The sequence below is a fragment of the Triticum urartu genome, chromosome 6A (genome assembly GCF_056163025.1).
Source record: "Triticum urartu cultivar PI428250 chromosome 6A, HENAU_Tu73, whole genome shotgun sequence".
Lineage (NCBI taxonomy): Eukaryota > Viridiplantae > Streptophyta > Magnoliopsida > Poales > Poaceae > Triticum > Triticum urartu.
In genome coordinates, this window is record NC_141878.1 from 411,648,522 (window position 1) to 411,668,320 (window position 19,799).

At 45.6% G+C, this 19,799-nt stretch overlaps 2 protein-coding genes across 4 annotated transcripts; one reads left to right on the top strand and one right to left on the bottom strand.

Annotated features, from left to right (window-relative positions):
• Positions 1-5,874: 5,874 nt before the first annotated feature.
• On the top strand, positions 5,875-7,572 carry LOC125517604 (ammonium transporter 1 member 2). The gene has a single exon (XM_048682813.2). It carries the CDS (start codon positions 5,977-5,979, stop codon positions 7,486-7,488), a length of 1,512 nt encoding a protein of 503 aa, XP_048538770.2. The 5' UTR covers positions 5,875-5,976; the 3' UTR covers positions 7,489-7,572.
• A 4,371-nt stretch (positions 7,573-11,943) lies between these two features.
• LOC125513565 (Pentatricopeptide repeat (PPR) superfamily protein) lies at positions 11,944-17,449 on the bottom strand. Of its 3 annotated transcripts, XM_048678694.2 has the most exons (3): positions 15,479-17,449; positions 13,222-13,315; positions 11,965-12,859 (listed from the first exon to the last, which is right to left on the bottom strand). In XM_048678694.2, the coding sequence occupies exon 1, from the start codon at positions 17,396-17,398 to the stop codon at positions 15,818-15,820; it is 1,581 nt and encodes a 526-aa protein (XP_048534651.2). In that variant the 5' UTR covers positions 17,399-17,449; the 3' UTR covers positions 11,965-12,859; positions 13,222-13,315; positions 15,479-15,817. The 3 variants fall into 3 exon arrangements, with proteins under 3 accessions (XP_048534650.2, XP_048534651.2, XP_087384278.1); XM_048678693.2 differs by having other exon boundaries at positions 11,944-12,859; positions 13,222-17,449; XM_087528152.1 differs by having other exon boundaries at positions 11,965-13,315.
• Between the last annotated feature and the right edge of the window lie 2,350 nt (positions 17,450-19,799).

Sequence of the window (19,799 nt, forward strand, 5' to 3'; positions counted from 1 at the left end):
GCATGACTCTAATATCACCATCTTTATATCACAAAACTATTGCAAGGAATCAAACATATCATATTCAGTGATCTACAAGTTTTATGTAGGATTTTATGACTAACCATGTGAATGACCAATTCCTGTCATCTCTCTAAATAGATATAAGTGAAGAAAGAGAGTTTAATTCCTTCTACAAAAGATATGCCCACGCTCTAACAAATATAAGTGAAGCAAAAGAGCATTCTACAAATGGCAGTTTTCTATGTGAAGAGAAACAGGCAATCCAAACTTCAACTGATATAAGCGAAGCACATGAAGCATTCTATAAAGCCATACTCAAAAGATATAAGTGAAGTGCAATGAGCATTCTATAAATCAACCAAGGACCATCTCATACCAGCATGGTGCATCAAAGAAAAGTGAAAACTAAATGAAAAATATGCTCCAAGATTTACGCATATCATGTGACGAATAAAAATATAGCTCCAAGTGAAATTACCGATGATCGTTAGAAAAAAGAGGGGATGCCATCCGGGGCATCCCCAAGCTTGGTTGCTTGGGAGTCCTTGAATATTTACTTGGGGTGCCTCTGGCATCCCCAAGCTTAGACTCTTGCCACTCCTTATTCCTTCATCCATCGTGATCTCTCCCCAAACTTGAAAACTTCAATCACACAAAACTCAACAGAAAGCTCGGTAAGATCCGTTAGTACAATAAAGCAAATCACTACTCTAAGTACTGTTGCAAACAAATTCATATTTTGTTTTTGCATTTTAGCTACTGTAATATAACTTTTCCATGGCTTAATCCACTGATATAAATCGGTAGTTTCATCAAAAGAAGCAAACTATGCATCAAAAACAGAATTTGTCTAAAACAGAACAGTCTGTAATAATCTGAACATTCACCATACCTCTATTTCTCCAAACATTCTACCAAAATTAGGACAAATAAACAATTTATATAGAAATACAGTGCAAAAAGTTCCAGAACCATTTGATGTTCTAGCAAAAAATGTAAAATCGCGCGCTACAGCCAAAGTTTCTGTCCTACACCGTACAAACCAACAAGTAATCTAAAACATCCTAAAGGCAAACCTTCGCACATTATTTTCATAATACAATGGAATTGTACAAGGGGATAATTATTTTTCTTGAAAATTTTCTGTAATCAAGATTCACAAAGTTTGAACAAAGTTAAAGGAGCTCCCCCACTTCAACCATGCTTGTCTCTCTCACTTTCACTTTCCTTTTTTGAAAAAAAATTGGGTTCCCCTCTTTATTTTTTTGTTTTTAAACTATATGAAATCACTCAACAGAAATAAATGACTCTCTAAAACTTTTGGGTTGTCTCCCTGGCAGCGCTTTCTTTAAAGCCATTAAGCTAGGCATATGGTGCTCAAGTAATGAATCCACTCGGATCCCAAGGTATATCAAAGCCAAATTTAATTAACAATGATTTGTAATTTAGTAGTGAGCACAAAGTAACATATATCAAGCAATGACGAAGTCTAACTCTCTTCCTATGCATCGGCATGTCATACAAGAACAATTCATGCACATCAAGTAAAGGCCAATACATATCATAAGCAGTTTCTTGCAAAAAAATTCGTGTTTGAAACATAAAGAGGCGGAGATGTAGTTCCTCTCTCATAATAATTGCAAGTAGGAGCAGCAAGCACATGCATATTATATCTATCAAAATCATCATGTGTAATAGTAAAACGCAACCCATCAATATAATCCTTAATAAGGGTAAACTTCTCCGATATAGTGTAGTTGGGAGAATTCAAAAAGATAATAGGACTATCATGCGTGGGTGCAATAGCAACAATTTCATGTTTAACATTAGGAACTATAGCAAGTTCATCTCCATAAGCATAATTCATATTGGCATCTTGGCCACAAGCATAGCAAGCATCATCAAAAAGGGATATTTCAAAAGAATCAACGGGATCATAACAGTCATCATAGCATTCATCCTTCGGTAAGCATGAAGGGAAATTAAACAATGTATGGGATAAAGAGTTGCTCTCATTAGAAGGTGGGCACAGGTGATCAATCCGCTCTTCCTCCTTTTGTTCTTCGCTCTCCTCCTCATCTTTTTCATCCAATGAGCTCACAATGTCATTAATTTCTTCTTCCATAGACTCCTGCAAAATATTAGTCTCTTCTTGGACAACAGAGACTCTCTCAATAAAATCATCAGTATCGGAATTTAATTCATAATTATCATAGCAATATTTAAGGATAGCTAAATTTTCAGGTCTATAAACTGAATCATCAAAATTTTCACACTCTTTAAACAAAGATTCAATTTCATAAGCACCCATAAAAGCAACAAATTCTTCTATTAGTTCCACATCATAGTAGTCATATATACCATTAGCATAAGAAGCCAAGGTTTTATCATCATTAAATTTGTATGAAAAGGGAAGGTGTGGAGCCTTCATCCTAGAGCAACAAGTATAATCATATCTCAAGCATAGTTCCCGAGCATACCAATGCAACATATGAATTTGATCCCATAATAGTTTCCCTTTTTGAGTCAAGCAATAATCCTTAAAGTATTCACGTTGATCCAACGTGTCTCCCAATACATAATTGAATGGGGTTTTCTCAGGATTATCAAAGTAGTACATAATATTTTTCACATAACCAGCAGTGAGGGTTTTAGGAGGTTCCCCATCTCCATGAGTAGCAGGTACACCTAATTGTTTTGGTATTTCATGTTCCATATCCATAACTAAAGATAGAGAACAATTTAGACTAGCAAATAAAAATTACTTAGTGATAAAGCAAACAAGCACACACGAGAATACTCACCCCACGCTATGGCTCCCCGGCAACGACGCCAGAAAAAGGTCTTGATAACCCACAAGTATAGGGGGTCAATTGTAGCCTCTTTCGATAAGTAAGAGTGTCGAACCCAATGAGGAGCTAAAGGTAGAACAAATATTCCCTCAAGTTCTATCGACCACCGATACAACTCTACGCACGCTTGACGTTCGCTTTACCTAGAACAAGTAAGAAACTAGAAGTACTTTGTAGGTGTTTCTGGATAGGTTTGCAAGAATATAAAGTGCACGTAAATAAAAAGTAGGGGCTGTTTAGGTAAAGAAGCAATAAAGTTAGTATAACGAGTATGGAAAAGTGGTGGTAGGAGTTGTGAAATTGTCCCTAAGCAATTGACTACTTTACTAGACCGATAGCAAATTTTGTGTGGGAGAGGCCACTGCTAGCATGTCATCCCTGACTTGGAATTCTATGCACTTATGATTGGAACTGTTAGAAAGCATCTACAACTACTAACGTTCATTAAGGTAAAACCTAACCATAGCATTAAGATATATTGGTCCCCCTTCAATCCCGTATGCATCAATTTCTATGCTAGGCTGAAGTTTCTGTCACTCTTGCCCTCCAATACATAGTACTATCAACATACAACTAACCCTATGGTGTGATCCACGCGCGCGCTCATATGATGGGCACCAAAGGACAACAACATAACCACAAGCAAATTAAATCAATCATAGCAATTCATCAACCACCGATAGGACAACAAAAATCTACTCAGACATCATAGGATGGCAACACATCGTTGGATAATAATATGAAGCATAAAGCACCAAGTTCAAGTAGAGGGTACAGCGGGTTGTGGGAGAGTGGACCGTTGTAGATAGAGGGGGGAAGGTAATGGAGATGTTGGTGAAGATGACAGAGGTGTTGGTGTAGACCGCCGTCACACGATGATGGCCCCGGCGGCGTTCCGGCGCCACTGGGAGAGAGGGAGAGAGAGCCCCCTTCTTCTTCTTCTTCTTACTTGACCTTCTCCCTAGATGGGAGAAGGGTTTCCCCTCTGGTCCATGGCCTCCATGGCATGGGAGGGGCGAGAGCCCCTCCGAGATTGGATCTGTCTCTCTGTCTCTCTCTGTTTCTGCGTTCTGGGATTCTGCCCTTTCACCATTTCTTATATATCCGGAGATCTGTAACTCCGATTGCATTGAAACCTTTGCTCTGATTTTTTTCGAAAGTTAGCTTTCTTGCGGCTGAAGAAGAGCAGTAACCGCCTTACGAGTGGCTCCCCCGGGCACCGTCTCGCGTTGATTTTCTTCCCATATTTCACATATATTCCAAAAATAATCTCCGTTCGTTTTTATCCCGTTTGGACTCCGTTTGATATGGATTTTCGGCGAAACAAAAAACATGCAACAAACAGGAACTGGCACTGGGCACTGGATCAATATGTTAGTCCTCAAAAATAGTATAAAAAGTTGCCAAAAGTATATGAAAGTTGTATAATATTGGTATGGAACAATCAAAAATTATAGATACGACGAAGACGTATCAACTGGCAACTGGCAAGCATGCCATGGGCTCTGGTAAGCTGCCGGGCTCACCGATGCCGGGGTATCCAGACACCCAGGAGTTAGACACCGTCAACGTTGATGCTCCTGAGAAGGATTGTGAGCACGTTCCTGTGTTTGATAGGAAGAGGAAGCGGGCAGGCTTCATGGAGGAGGAGCTGAGCGTCTTCAGCAGCATGACTGAGGCAGTGAAGGAGGTTGCCACCGCCATCAGGGAGAGCAAGAGTGTGGCCGTCCACCCTAAGCTCTACAACACCATCATGGATCATATTGGCTTCAGCCCAGAGGCTCTCATGGTGGCTCTCAACCACCTGCTGGACAACAAAGCCTAGGGTGTTGGGTTTGTTGCCATGGGAGCGGACCACAGGGTGCTCTGACCGAAAGACCTGGCTGGGCAAGCACTAGTACTAGTGCTGCTTCTGCTGGTGGCGACGGCGTGCATGATCCTCGACGGCGATGGCAACAAGGACGACGATGACGACATATATTTTGTGTAGTTAGGGCTTGAAAACAATTTTAGGGTTTGTATATTTTGGTGAGGTGGTATATACTAACCCCTCACGGTGATCCCTGCGGTGATCACGAACTTGCGGTGGTTGGATGACACCCTCTTTTAGATGTGGTGGTAGGATGATACCAAAGTAGTGCTAGGTTGAACTTGTTATGGTCATGCATGCTTACTAATGCTCTTTTGCTCCATTGCTTGCTCCTAGAGTTCTTCATTGCTTGATGTTTGTGTGTTTTAATGCTTGTTGCTTGAACTTATTGCTTGTTTGCACTACCGGAGCAAGTGGTATGTGGTGTTCGAAGGTAGGGTTTCAGGGGTTTACAGTTCATGAGAAGCTTGCAACAAACAAGTTTCAAGGTACACCGACAACAACCACAGATGAGGGTTTAAGACTAGACAGGCGGCAGAAGATGCCTACTCCAAATATGTGCGAGAGTATTCATGCAGCAAGGTTGAGGTTGGCAAGAAGGTGTGTCGGCCGTTAGGACTGAAGAACTTCGTCATCTTCGTCCAATTCATCGTCATAGCAGTGCTGTGGCGTTGGTGTGTTTGGTGTGATCGTGTGAAAGGTGTAGTAGTATTGGTAAGCTCACCAAGTAGGGTACAAGGTGAGCACAACTCTATGCTCGTATGTAACCAAACAACGTGCACCCGTGTGAGTACATACAATGCGAGCAACCAAACACGGTACGTGAAGACATCGCTACGATGCAGAAAGAGGACATGCAGACAATCAAACTAAGTGGATATATTGATTTTTAGCCTCCAATTGCTCAGTCAGGCCCAACTAAAATAAGTATGCAAATGGATAAAAAACAATGCAGGTCCTCCAGATGTATGCGGCCGGCATGCGGGTGTTTTCAACCACCAGGAACAAAAAGAGCAACAAGCAACCACAGGGGTGTGTCCCACACGTCAAGCTCGCAGGAATGAATATTCACTGGCAGGTAGGCCCAAGCACAAACTGAACGGGTTGGCTACCGGCGCTGCTGCCGTCTCGCCTATAAATCCGTCCGCTCCGTTTGCACCTCCATCTCGCGCCGCGCCTCTCAGACACCTGCACCTGCCATTGCTCCTTGAGCAGAGTAGTCATAAGGCAAGGGAAGCAAGGCGGCCGAAGATGTCGACGTGCGCCGCGAGCCTGGCGCCGCTGCTGGGCACGGCGGCGGCGAACGCGACGGACTACCTGTGCAACCAGTTCGCGGACACCACCACGGCGATCGACTCGACGTACCTGCTCTTCTCCGCCTACCTGGTGTTCGCCATGCAGCTCGGCTTCGCCATGCTCTGCGCGGGCTCCGTCCGGGCCAAGAACACCATGAACATCATGCTCACCAACGTGCTCGACGCCGCCGCCGGCGCGCTCTTCTACTACCTCTTCGGCTTCGCCTTCGCCTTCGGTACGCCCTCCAACGGCTTCATCGGGAAGCACTTCTTCGGCCTCCGTGACGTTCCCCAGGTCGGCTTCGACTACAGCTTCTTCCTCTTCCAGTGGGCCTTCGCCATCGCCGCGGCCGGGATAACCTCCGGCTCCATCGCGGAGCGGACGCAGTTCGTGGCCTACCTCATCTACTCGACCTTCCTCACCGGCTTCGTCTACCCTGTGGTGTCCCACTGGATCTGGTCCGCCGACGGCTGGGCCTCCGCCTCCCGGACGTCGGGGCCGTTGCTCTTCAACTCCGGCGTCATCGACTTCGCCGGGTCCGGGGTTGTCCACATGGTCGGCGGCGTGGCCGGGCTCTGGGGCGCGCTCATCGAGGGCCCCCGCATTGGGCGGTTCGACCACGCCGGACGAGCGGTAGCGCTGCGCGGGCACAGCGCGTCGCTCGTCGTCCTGGGCACCTTCTTGCTGTGGTTTGGCTGGTACGGGTTCAACCCCGGCTCGTTCCTCACCATCCTCAAGTCCTACGGCCCGCCCGGCAGCATCCACGGGCAGTGGTCGGCGGTAGGCCGCGCGGCCGTGACGACCACCCTCGCCGGCAGCACGGCGGCGCTGACGACGCTGTTCGGGAAGAGGCTCCAGACGGGGCACTGGAACGTGCTGGACGTCTGCAACGGCCTCCTGGGCGGCTTCGCGGCGATCACCGCGGGGTGCTCCGTGGTGGACCCGTGGGCGGCGATCATCTGCGGGTTCGTGTCGGCGTGGGTGCTCATCGGGCTGAACAAGCTGGCCGCCAGGTTCAAGTTCGACGACCCGCTGGAGGCGGCGCAGCTGCACGGCGGGTGCGGCGCGTGGGGCGTCATCTTCACGGCGCTGTTCGCGCGCAGGGAGTACGTGGAGCAGATCTACGGCGCGCCGGGGCGGCCGTACGGGCTGTTCATGGGCGGCGGAGGGCGGCTGCTGGGCGCGCACGTGGTGCTGATCCTGGTGATCGCGGCGTGGGTGAGCTGCACCATGGGCCCGCTGTTCCTGGCGCTCAACAAGCTGGGGCTGCTGCGCATCTCCGCCGAGGACGAGATGGCCGGCATGGACCAGACGCGGCACGGTGGGTTCGCGTATGCCTACACCGACGAGGACTCCAGCAGCAGGCCGGGCCGCGGCGCCGGCGGCAGCGTCGGAGGGTTCATGCTCAAGTCGGCGCAGACCTCGCAGGTCGCGGCCGACGCCACGTCCCCGAGCAGCTCGGTCTAGTGATTTATATATGCTGTAATAACGGATACACATATTTCATACACGGGAAATGTTTAAAAACAGGCGGATGATTTGTTGGTTTGATCAGCCGCCTCCGGGGCCGTTCGATCGCTGTGGCGCCGAAGCCTCTTTCTAGCCGCATGCAAAGTCAGCCCACCTACGTGACCGCGTAGCCCTCGTAGTAGCTAGACGCGCGCCTGACTTTTTTTCTTTTCTTTTTGCCGTGGTTGCGTTCCGTGACTGTCTAACAATCCATTCTACTTGTACTTTCTCACGCAGTGTTTAGCCATGTAGCTATGCATGTATGTGATGCTACAAATAATCTTAATAGAAAGCACTTAGCAAGCAGCAAACAAAGATTCCATAGCATCATATTCTTGATGTTGAATGTGGGTATTTGTTGGATTTTATCCTAGCAAGCTCATGGTGTCATGGTTGCCTGGATATAGCAATGCTTAGGGTAGTATCCTTAATTTCGCAAAAAAAAGGGTAGTATCCTTATGCCGCCGCTGCTGCCGCAGTAGTATAGATACCATTGCATCATCATCGGAGCAGCCGAGCTACCATCGTAGCATCGTCAAAACAGCCATGCCGTCTTCGTAGCCACGGTACGGAAGCACGCCGTCGCAGCATCGTCGAAGTAGTCGGGCCTTTGTTGGATTATCGTTGTGGTCATCGAAGCACGCCGTCGCAGCACCACCGTGACGGTTCGAAGCACGTCGTCGTTGCGGTTCGTCGCATCATTGCCACAACTGTTGAAGCACGCCATCGCAACATCATCGAAGCAGCCGGGTTGCCGTCGTAGCATCACCGCAGCTACCGAAGCACTCGTCGTGACCGTCAAAGCATGTCGTCACAACATCCTTGAAGCAGCCGGGTTGCAGTCATAGCATCACTGCAGCTATCGAAGCACTCGTCGTGGCCTTCGAGGAATACCGTCGCAACATCCTTAAAACAGACGTGTTGCCTTCGTAGCATCGCCGCAGCTACCGAAGCACCCATCATGGCCTTTGAGGAATACCGTCGCAACATCCTTGAAACTGACCTGTTGCCGCTATGGCCGTCGAAGCCTGCTCTCGCAACATCCTTGAAGCAAACATGTTGCCAATGTAGCATCGCCGTGGCTACCGAAGCACCCGTCGTGGCCGTCGAAGCATGATGTCGCAACATCCTTAAAGCAGACAAGTTGTCGTCGTAACATCGCCGCATCCGTCGATGCACACCACGGCCATCAAAGCGTGTCGTCGCAACATCCTCGAAGCAGCCGGGGTGATATTGCAGCATCACCACGGCCACCGAAGCACGCCCTCGCGCCATCGCGGCGCCCTCGAAGCATGTTGTGCCCTCGCGCCATCACGGTGACCGTCGAAGCATGTTGTTGGAACATCGTTGAAGCGGACAGGCTTTCGTCGCAGCATGCCTCGTAGGATCGCTGCCGCTATCGAAGCAGTCGGGCTGCCGCCGTCCAGCGTCCCAGCACTGCTCACGCTCACACACTACACCCACAACAACTAGACCACCATTGGATGGTCACCTGTGTACGTTCCTTTCTTTTGGATGTATTGCCATGCAGAGTTGACGTATGTGTGTGAGCGCAAAAAACGTGTGGCCCAACCCAGCCCATCTCACGTGATGCGTCTGTCAGCGGGGCAGTACTGCAGCGGGGAAGTTGGGACCGATAGGCTGGATCGCAAGGCTGGCTAGGCGGCCTAAATTCAGCAAATATCATCTGGATGACGCGTAGCAGTGGCCTTCATACACACGCACAAATGACATGCGTGCAAGTGCAACGCCTCGGTATGTTTCCCCTTTTTGTGTTGGGTTGGATCTCGAACTCCTCAACGTTTGATGCTACGTGAGTACTGCTACGTGATTGTATAATAAGATCCACGGGAGGAAGTAGTCTCCTAGGGCCTATTCGGTTTGGAGGATTTTCATAGGAAACACATAGGAATAAGGATCCCGGAGAAAAATTTTCTATAGATGCATTCGGTTTGTAGGAAATGTGTACAGGAATTTTGTAGGAATACTATTCATTTCCTATGCTTTTGAAGAAAATTACACATCCACTCAAAGCTCATTTTATATGTAAGAACGAGGCGAGTCAATTCCTTAGGATGGCAAGTGTCATCCTATAAAATTCCTATACTAGTACTAATTCCTACGTTATAAAATCCTCCGAACCGAATGAGCCCCTAATTTTTTTTTCTGTGCTATGCGCGCGCGTGTGTGGAACTACGTGTGCTTGTCTTTTTTCTTCTTTGAAACTTAGGTACTAACTTTGTCAGATTAAAGAACAGTTACATCATCCACCTTTCCCGCAAAAAAAAGAAGTTAATACATCCTCCACCAGGCACTTTACAAGAAGCAATGCTACACACACGGGCATTATGCTAGCGGGGTTTACGAGGCTGCTTAGTTGGGCTAATTTAATTAGAGATTTGTAAAAGCCCCGTAAAGCTCCGTGGGTATAGAATTTTCGCTTTACAAGAGATGTCGACGCCTCCTCTAACTACAAAGATGTTGGTGTCGAGACGGCTAGCGGAGTTAGTTTATGAGAGACAACATTTACCTCTCTTACACAGTGAAGGAATGAAACCAAAGCATGTCTTGAAGAGAGGATGATACAATCTGCACCATGGTGGCCGCTCCCGAGGTTGTGAAGCCCCCCCTCCTGCATCGTGTTGATCACTTCCATGTTCCATGTAGTCCAATTGTGGTCGGAAGTAGTTTGTTTCTAAGTGCACATGCCTCTGCCATGATGCATCGCCAACATACTCAAGTCGTTGTTAGATACATCAATAAACCCCCATTTGTTGTCTCGAAGAACATTTGCTTATGATGTTTTTAGTCTTGCTTATCATGTTTATCCCTAGCCATGAAAGTGGCTTAAAAAAGAGTATGGCATGTGTTAGATTCCCCGCAAAAAAAGTGTTAGGTTATCAGTGGTTCCGACAATGGATATGGTATGGAATTCTTTCTCCGTTACTCCATTGCACTCTACTGTTGAGTGCACGAAAACTTGGTATCATAGGGGTTGTTTGGTTTCTATTCACATCTTACCACACTTTGCCACACCTCAAGTTAGAAAAATTTCAAGTTAGGCGTGTGTTTGTCTGTTTGATTCTAACCACACCTAAGATAAAGATTATTTGAGATTTGCTACACCTACATAGACTTATGTGATTTTACGTACTGACTAGGAAACGAAGTTGACTTGGCATAATTTAATTGGAAGAAAAAATGTCCTAGACCCCACCCATTAAAATCAGGGAGATTATTAGTTGACTTGTAAGTTTTACGTAGACTACTCGTACGTGTGTCATTTTTGGAATTATTTTATAAGCAATATGTCGCACATGACATTCACACAAAAAATGTAGCAAGATTTCCTAAGGCAAGCCAAAGCATGACTAAGAATCTTAACTTAGGCAAGTGTGACAAAAATAATGTGGCAACATATGACAAATATAGTCACAAACCGAACAGGCCCATAATGCCAGCTTTTGGGTTTCGACTCCACCAGTCCACACCACATCATGCACAATCTTTACTCCGTCCCTTGTTCGCTTCTATGCACTCGTCTTTATTTTGTGCGTACAGCGAGTAAATTACAGAAAACCACTAGTTTGAAGGTTAGGTTTGCGAAAACCACTACAATACATTTTTTTTTTGCAGAAAACACCATGTCTCCAGTATTTTTTTTTCAAAAACCACTGATCGGCGGATTAGAGTCGTTTGAGCGCGTTTATGATAGATGGGTCCCTATTTTTGCTTACGTGGCGTAACTGTTTGAGTTTAAAGCAAAAATGTCCCTCAACTTTTTTCCCATGCAGCCCAGACCCTTCCCATGGGCTCCGCAGCCGACTAGCATTCCCGCCGCTGCTCCCTGCACGGGCCACCGCCGCGCCTCCCTCCGCACGATGCAGGACTCCGCCACTGCTCCCTCCACGGCCGCCGACGCTCCCTACGCAGGACGCGGGCCACCGCCTCTACCTCCACGGCCGCAGCCATCGCCTCCCTCCGCAGGACGCAAGCCGCCGCCGCCTCCCTCCGCAGGATGCAGGCCGCCGCCGCTCCCTCCCCAGGATGCAGGTCACCGCCGTCGTCGCCCGTCACCGGATCCGGTCAAATCGGCCTCCAACGTCCCCGCCCAGCACCGGATCTGGCGGGAATGCCTCGGCCAGATCAGCGTGGTGAGCGCGTGGGGCAATAGCGTCCACAGCCCTGTCAGTCATGGGGCGGCACCAGGCCGCGACGACCATCTCTGCGGGCCTGCGACGGCCACGCCGCCCGCGACGACCATCTCTGCGGGCCTGCGACGGCCACGCCGCCCGCGACGGCCATCTGTGCCCGCGAAGAAGAGGCGCCGACGCTGCCACACCGTCCGCGAAGAAGAGCTCGTCGTGGAGGCCGCGTCCTCGATGAGCTGCAGTTGGCCGGCCGAGGAGCTCGAGGTGGTTGCGCTCCAGACGATGCTCTAAGCCTCATGGGCGTCTTGTTCTGTTCCCATACCCCGATGGCCACCCTCTCGCCGGCGACGAGACCCATGGGCGTCGCGTGAGCCATGGGCGCTGTGCTGCCGGTTTTGTGCACACGGGGGCCTAATTGCGTTTTCGTTTTTTGATTAAGGGGTGTCCATATACAATTGTTGGGACTAGTTTGTAAATATAGATAAAAATCCATTTTGCATGAAAAGTTATGCCACGTAAGCAGAAAACGGGACCCATCTGTCATAAACTAGCTTAACTGACCCCGATCCGCCGATCAGTGTTTTCTGCAAAAAGATTACTGAAGACATGATGTTTTCTGCAAAAAAAAATGTATTGTAGTGGTTTTCGCAAACCTAGCCTTCAAACTGGTGGTTTTTTGCAATTTACTCGTGTACAACAGAACTGAGATTGTTTAATCCTTCCCGTTCCTACAATGAATGGATCACTAAAACTAGGTTATAATTTAGGAGTCTTTCTAATTGTACTTGTCAGTTCTCGCCGGCTACAGGCATTAGCCAACAGGAAAGGATCGAAGATTTTATCTGCTTTTGGATTGATCATATCATGGTGAAACATACGGTTCACAGTTTACATGGCAAGGCATCGCTGGAATTATTCTCTGGTCGAGTGTAAAGGAGCACTTTTATTCCCCGTCTCACGCTGTTGGTGCACTGCATTGTACCTTGCATGTTTGTTCTATAATCTGCACCATCCTTTTCGACCTCCATTTTTCTTCTATCTAGATTGCAACAGCAATGTCCGGTGCTCATTTCCCCATGTCCTCCCCCGATCCTGCCATTTGACACATTCTGAGCAGGAAGATATGGAAGCTACACGCATCTGCTAACTTGGGTCTTCTTTTCCCTTGAAAGAATCACCTTTTCACCAAGTTGTGGGGACATGATGAGAGGACGAGAATACCTCAATTTATGATAAATCAATAAGAAAAGCGAGCCCAGCTAAGCTAGGAAAGAGCAAATCTATGATCGCAAAATATGTAGTCATACTGCTGCACATAGCATATTGTTAGGGCCAGGGCGCCACAATTCTCATCCAAGTAATAATGGCCTTTTCAGACGAGTGATGTGCAACAGATTCCAACTTCCCGAATATATCTGTCACCCCAACTGGCTACTCCAGCAGCTAAATTAATGCTTCTTAATAGGTTCAAACTCCAGATTACATGAAACCGATATAATCGTTTAAGAGAAGTCCACAAAATGATTAAATATAGAATTACCTGCTGAAATACACGCATGGAAATGTTAGACAACTTCTGTCATTTGTTCTACACTCCATCTTTAGCTTCTATCGTCTCCTTTCTTTTTGCCCTCCTGTACAGGAAAGAGAAACAGAAACAATGGCAGGAGACAGGAGCATTATGCACGGTGATGTTGGTTTTCAAAATCATCCAGCATGGATGTTTAAAATCCGCCCACAAATCAGAAACTTACTATGGCCGATTACTAATAATATCAACTTGACGAAAGTACAAATGGTGGCAACCAGCAATTTGACTGAGTAAATACACTTTTTGGATCAAAAAACATGCATCTAACAAATTGGTACTAGTAAATAACAGTAGCAGTTACAGAACAATAGAGGCTTTAAGCTGTGATAATAAAGTGGATCAATAGGTGGTACAAGATATTTTGCTTCCCAGCCAATTGCAAGGCTCCACAAAGGGTAACAGTTCTGCATTTGATAGAACTGGTTTTGCCAACTCATATTTTTTTATCTGGACTTCATAAGTTTGCATAAATATTTTACAAAGCTAACCTATCAGCAAAGGATAGTTCCAACTTCCAAGCATGGTCTTTGCTACTGCTACATTAAAATGCATGCAGCAAAGTTGATTGCTTCCAGTAATTTAGCAACAATTTTATAGTTTGATTCAGTCATTTGTACTACTATATAAATGTATAAATCCAACATATCCTATCAAAAAAAAACGGAGTTCTCATATATAATTAGGAAACACACAAGTGTATATTTTAACTAGACCCTCCAATTAACAGTAATATATCTTCAACACTTCACTTTTCCTATCCAAAATAATGCAACATGATGGTAGCTGGAACCGAGAGAAAAACAAATTTCACTTAAGCCATCGCAAACCAGACTAGTTGTGATCTTCTCCGTTTGCCATGTTTTGAAAAGTTTTGCCGATACACAATGAAACCATGCTTTGAGAACAGTCATATGTGATATACTCAGCATGATCACTTTTTTTGCAGTATATTTCCAAAACCACCAATGCTTTAGAAAGGGTTAGGTGACTGATTATAAATGTGTGGCTTGCTTGAACAGTTGCACTAACCCAAACATACTCATGAGATCCTATAGTCAATCCTGTTTTTACTAAATCAACTGAGTCATCATCCTAGAAAAGTTTGGAGAACAAGCAAATCGAACATCACAGTGTAGGTTATATGAAGTAAGATGATATGCATCTTAATAAAGTGGCAAACCAAGAAAGAGGGGAAAATGAGTGAGTATTCTATCGAGGACAAGTTTCTACACCATAGAGGCGGTCAATTTCTGTTTGACATGTTACTATTGATAGATACTAGATGGGATGAAAACGGAGCGGAAACGGACAGAACTGGGTGCTGCCACATTTGTTTCCATATTTTTTTGCAGATGCAGAAACAAATACAGAAACCCCAAAAATGAATACGGAGACAGATAACCGAAAACAGACACAGAGCGAATACAGAGCGGACACGGTAACAAAAGTGGGCGTTGAGCGGAACTTAAAAACGCCATGAATCATAGAGAAATACACAGAAACAAATTTAATGAATTGTTAACATGGCTACAAAATAATATGATTATGTTAGCAACTTAGCATAGCATTGTAGTAGTACTGGACAATTGCATATAGGATCTAGTGGAGTACGTGTGTGATATTGAAGTTGGGCCTAAATGATCGATTCTGCTCATTGTGTCATTGTGTGTTGTTTGGTGGTTGTGCTACAAAGCAGCTATAGGCCAGGCCAATATTGAAAACAGAAAGTCCATATTCACGGAAACAGAAAGTTCCATTTCCACGTCTGTTCCACCGGAAAACGCCATTCCGTTTTTGTTTCCATTTCCACATTAAAAAATTCCATTTCCATTTCCGTTTTGCAAATTTCCATTTCCATTTTCATATTTCCTGTCCGTTTCCATTTTTCCTCTGAAAAAACAGAAAGTTTTCGCTCCATTTTCATCCCTAACTAGATAGTACGCTACCTTCCACCAGTCACAACACAAAATGGCATATCAGATTGTCAGGCAATAGTCACTAACCAATGGAAACACAGAACATCGATCTAATCAACAGAACAGCAGTGAAGACAAAAGATAGGGAAGCTACACGTGGGACTGAATGTGGGACTGCTAGCAGCACTACTGATTATGAAACCGACACCAATTAATAAGATTAACATAAATATATAAGGTCATTCATAACTTAAATAATCAATATGAATGACATGAAAATACATGCATACCTTATGCACCAATTGCGCTATGAAATAGTAACACATCAGTCCCTACAGAAGTACAGTACAGTACTGGCATAAGTACTACCTCTGGCATGGAGTAACTTGATAGTGGGGTTCGAGGGAACACCTTCATGCGTACATCCAACATAACTCCTAATCAGCCTCGGTCAAAAATTTCAATTTACCCCACTTCACTTACGGAATAGAAGTTTCCGACTTTCAAAATAAAACTATCAATCTATCCAAATCAATCCTCATGGGCTTTTCTTCTATTTAGGCTTCAGCCTGTAATGTCTACTTCTCATAATACTATACAGGCAGAACTCCTGTTGCGTCTATAAGAAATTAATCCTGGCACATTTCCATTGAGGCCACTAATTCCACAAGAGTGTTACAGATATCCTCTGATACAGGATGAGTATCGTCACCAGAGTAAAACATGTGTGTCTTGCGATCCACCTCGATCCAACTACAACCAGGCACTTTCTTGCCCATATCCTCCTGCATCAGCTTCCTTACCTTCGTAACCTGTTCCCAGGATCCACCTTCACTGTATAAGTTTGCCAGCATCACAACATAATTAACATTGTTCGGGTTCAACTGCAGTAATTTTCTTATAGCAAACTCAGCAAGCTCTAGCTGTCTGTGTACCCTACAGGCATTGAGAAGTGACCCCCAAATGACCTCATCTGGTTGGACTTTCATATCTTTGATTACATTCATTACATCTTCAAATCGTGCTGCTCGACCAAGAAGGTCAATGATACACCCATAATGCTCAATCTCTGGCTCAATTCTCAGCTCATCGCACATGAGTTCAAAGTACATAAGCCCTTCATCGACAAATCCACCATGGGTGCACGCATTTAACAGTCCCACAAATGTAACCTCATCAGGTTCAATTCCTGCGTTCCTCATCTCACCGAAGACAGCAATTGCACTCTTGCTGTGCCCATGTAGTGCAAGGCAATTAATCAGACAATTCCATGTGGTCAGACTCTTGTCGGAAAACTCATCAAACATCCACCTCGCCCCCTTCAAAGTCCCGCATTTGCCATACATATCAATCAACCCATTCACAACAGACGAGCCAAAACCAACACAGCTCCTCCACGCATAACCATGGATGACCTTCCCGATTTTCAGCATCCCAAGGTGCCCACATGCAGACAGCACACAAGCAACTGTGGTCCCATTCGGCCAGAACCCCTCTTCCACCATCCTGCTACAAATCCCCAGAGCCTCCAGAAACAATCCATTCTGCGTGCAGCCAGCGATCATCGCATTCCACGCAGCCACATCCCTCTCGGGCATCCGTTCAAACAGAACAATCGCGTCTCCGACCTTCCCGGCCCTTGTGTAGCCGGACAGTAGCGCGGTCCAGGAGACCACATTCCTCTCGGTCAAACCATCAAACAGCTTTCGTGCGTCCAGCATCATGCCATACCTCGAGTACCCATCAAGCAGCGAAGTCCTTACAACATCATGCGCGTGGAACCCGCTCTTGTAGGCGTGGGAATGGATCGACCTAACCAGCTGTACGCCGACGACGCAGGCGGCGCGGAGGACCAGCGGGTAGACGAACTGGTTGGGCGCGGAGCGGCCGCGGCGGAGCATACGGAGGAAGAGGGCGAGGGCGTCCTGGGCGTACGCCTGCGCGGGGGATGCGGCGGCGTAGGCAGAGAGCATGGCGGAGTAGAGGAAGACATTGGGATAGGGCGTGGAGTCAAAGAGGCGGCGGGCGTAGGGGAGGCAGGAGAGGCGGAGGGATGCGAAACGGAGGAGGTGGAAGGTGGTGGGTTGCGTGGCGGCGCGGGCGGTGACGACGGAGTGGGCATGGAGCTGCTTCAGGTGAGCGAGGGTGGCGCAGCGGGAGAGAACGCCGACGAAGTCGCCGTGGGAGAACGGAGGAGGTGCCGGAAGCATCGTCGCGGTGGCGCCGCGCGGGACTTCTTTTTTTGGTTTGTGCTGTGTGTGAGTTTTACACAGACAGGAGCTGTGTTTCGCTTACGACGAGACCTCCTGTGTGACGCCCATTGGCGTCAAACAGGCTAGGCCACGCCTGACAGTCTTGGCATATGGGCCAGCCCACAGTGGCGCGAACGTTTTTCTGTCCCTTTTAGTTTTTTTAGTAAGTTTTTCTCCAAACAAAACCGACTGTTGTTTTGTATGGAGCTAAATATTCTAAAACCAATTGAAAAATTAGAAAAACTATTTCAGAAGTTTTTTCAGTATGTGTTTTTATAAAAAGGTTCAGTGCATACATAAAATTTCACGGCATATTAAGTGTGTATTTAAACAATGTTCATTGTATAACTAAAAAAGATTTATCATATACTAAAAATGTTCAATGTAAAAAAATAGTTCATCGTATACAAAAAAAGTTTAGTGTATACTTAAAAAATGTTCATAGTATATAAAAAAAGTTTAGTGTGTACAATAGAACAATTCTGAAATATAGGAAAAAGGAAAAGAAAAATAAACATGAAGAAAAAAGAAAAAAAATCACACAGAGAAAAAAAAGGAAAACTAACTTATAGTCATGAACGAAAAAAGGCGTCTACTAGGCGTCATCTGGCTCATAACCAATAACAATCAGCCGCCTGGTTAGCCCTATGATCTACGGGAATTAGACTGCTCAGATTATTCACGTGGGGTGCTGAAGCCTAGGCTTTCACACGTCACGTAGGACCAATCTTCATCAACATCTTCAACAGCACCATCTCCTCTCAAACCCTAGTTCATCTCTTGTGTTCAATCTTTATCCCAAAATCTCAGATTGGTACCTGTGGATTGCTAGTAGTGTTGATTACATCTTATAGTTGATGCTAGTTAGTTTATTTGGTGGAATATTAAATGTTCAGATCCTCAAACATATTCAATACCCTTCTGATCTTGAACATGAATGTGATTTTTGAGTAGTTACTTTTATTCTTGAGGACATGTGAGAAGTCTTGTCATACGTAATCATGTGAAGTTAGTATTCGTTCAATTTTTTGATGATATGTATGTTGTTCTTTCTTTAGTGGTGTCATGTGAACGTTGACTACGTGACATTTCACCATACTTGGGCCTAAGAGAAGATATTGAGGAGTAATAAGTAGATGATGGGTTGCAAGAGTGACAGAAACTTAAACCCTATTTTATGCGTTATTTCATAAGGGGCTGATTTGGATCCATATGTTTAATACTATGGTAAGATTTATCTTAATCCTTCGTAGTTGTGGATGCTTGCGAGAGGGGGTAATCATACAGGGTTGCTTTTTCAAGTAAGAACAGCACCCTGGCACCGGCCACCCACATATAAAATTATCAAAGTAGCGAACGCGAATCAACTAAACATGATGAACGTGACTAGATGACAATTCCCATGTGTCCTCAAGAAAGCTTTGCTTAATATAAGAGAACGTTCCGGCTTATCCCTTGTTATAAAAAGGGTTGGGCCACCTTTCTACACCTATTGTTACTATTGCTACCTGTTACTTGTTACAAATTGCCTTACTATCAAACTATCTATCACCGCTACTTTCAGTGCTTGCAGAGAATACCTTTCTGAAAATTGCTTATCATTTCCTTCTGCTCCTCATTGGGTTTGACACTCTTACTTATCGAAAGGACTTATCGAAAGGACTACAATTGATCCCCTATACCTGTGGGTCATCAAATATGATTAAGGTAGACCCGAGGGACATAGTTTTCACTAGATCTTCTCTTTCATAAATATAGCATACGGTGGGTAGACAATTTATTGTTGAGCAATTGATAGAAAAGCGCATAGTTATAGCATTATTCATGGCATGATCATGTACATAGGCATTACGTCCGTGACAAGTACACCGACTCATGCCTGCATCTACTACTATTACTACACTTTGAGAGCGCTTCTATGCTTGCCTCTCTACGTATTAAGTTCATAACAGACAGAGTAATGCATGAAGTATGATGACATAATGTAAACAGAATAAAACCAAGCAATATGATTAACCCCGTCGTTTTCTTCTTAGTAGTGATGACCCACAAGTATAGGGGATCAATAGTAGTCCTTTCAATAAGTAAGAGTGTCGAACCCAACGAGGAGCAGAAGGAAATGGCAAGCGATTTTTGTAGGATCGAAAGTACGTCTAGAGGGGGGGGTGATTATACTACTTGACAAAATAAAAATATTTCCTTTTCCCAATTTTAGTTGTGGGCATATTTTAGCAATTATGACAAGTCAAGCAATCAATCTACACATGCAATTCTAAGAGCATAGCAGCAGAATGCAAAACATTGCATATTAAGGTAAAGGGAAGGGTTTGGAGAAGCTAAACGCAATGGAGACACGGAG

What these genes read in the sequence shown, in the direction of transcription:
- LOC125517604 (XM_048682813.2), top strand. Translation starts at nt 5,977, where the DNA reads ATGTCGACGTGCGCCGCGAGCCTGGCGCCGCTGCTGGGCACGGCGGCG.
- LOC125513565 (XM_048678693.2), bottom strand. Translation starts at nt 17,398, where the DNA reads ATGCTTCCGGCACCTCCTCCGTTCTCCCACGGCGACTTCGTCGGCGTT.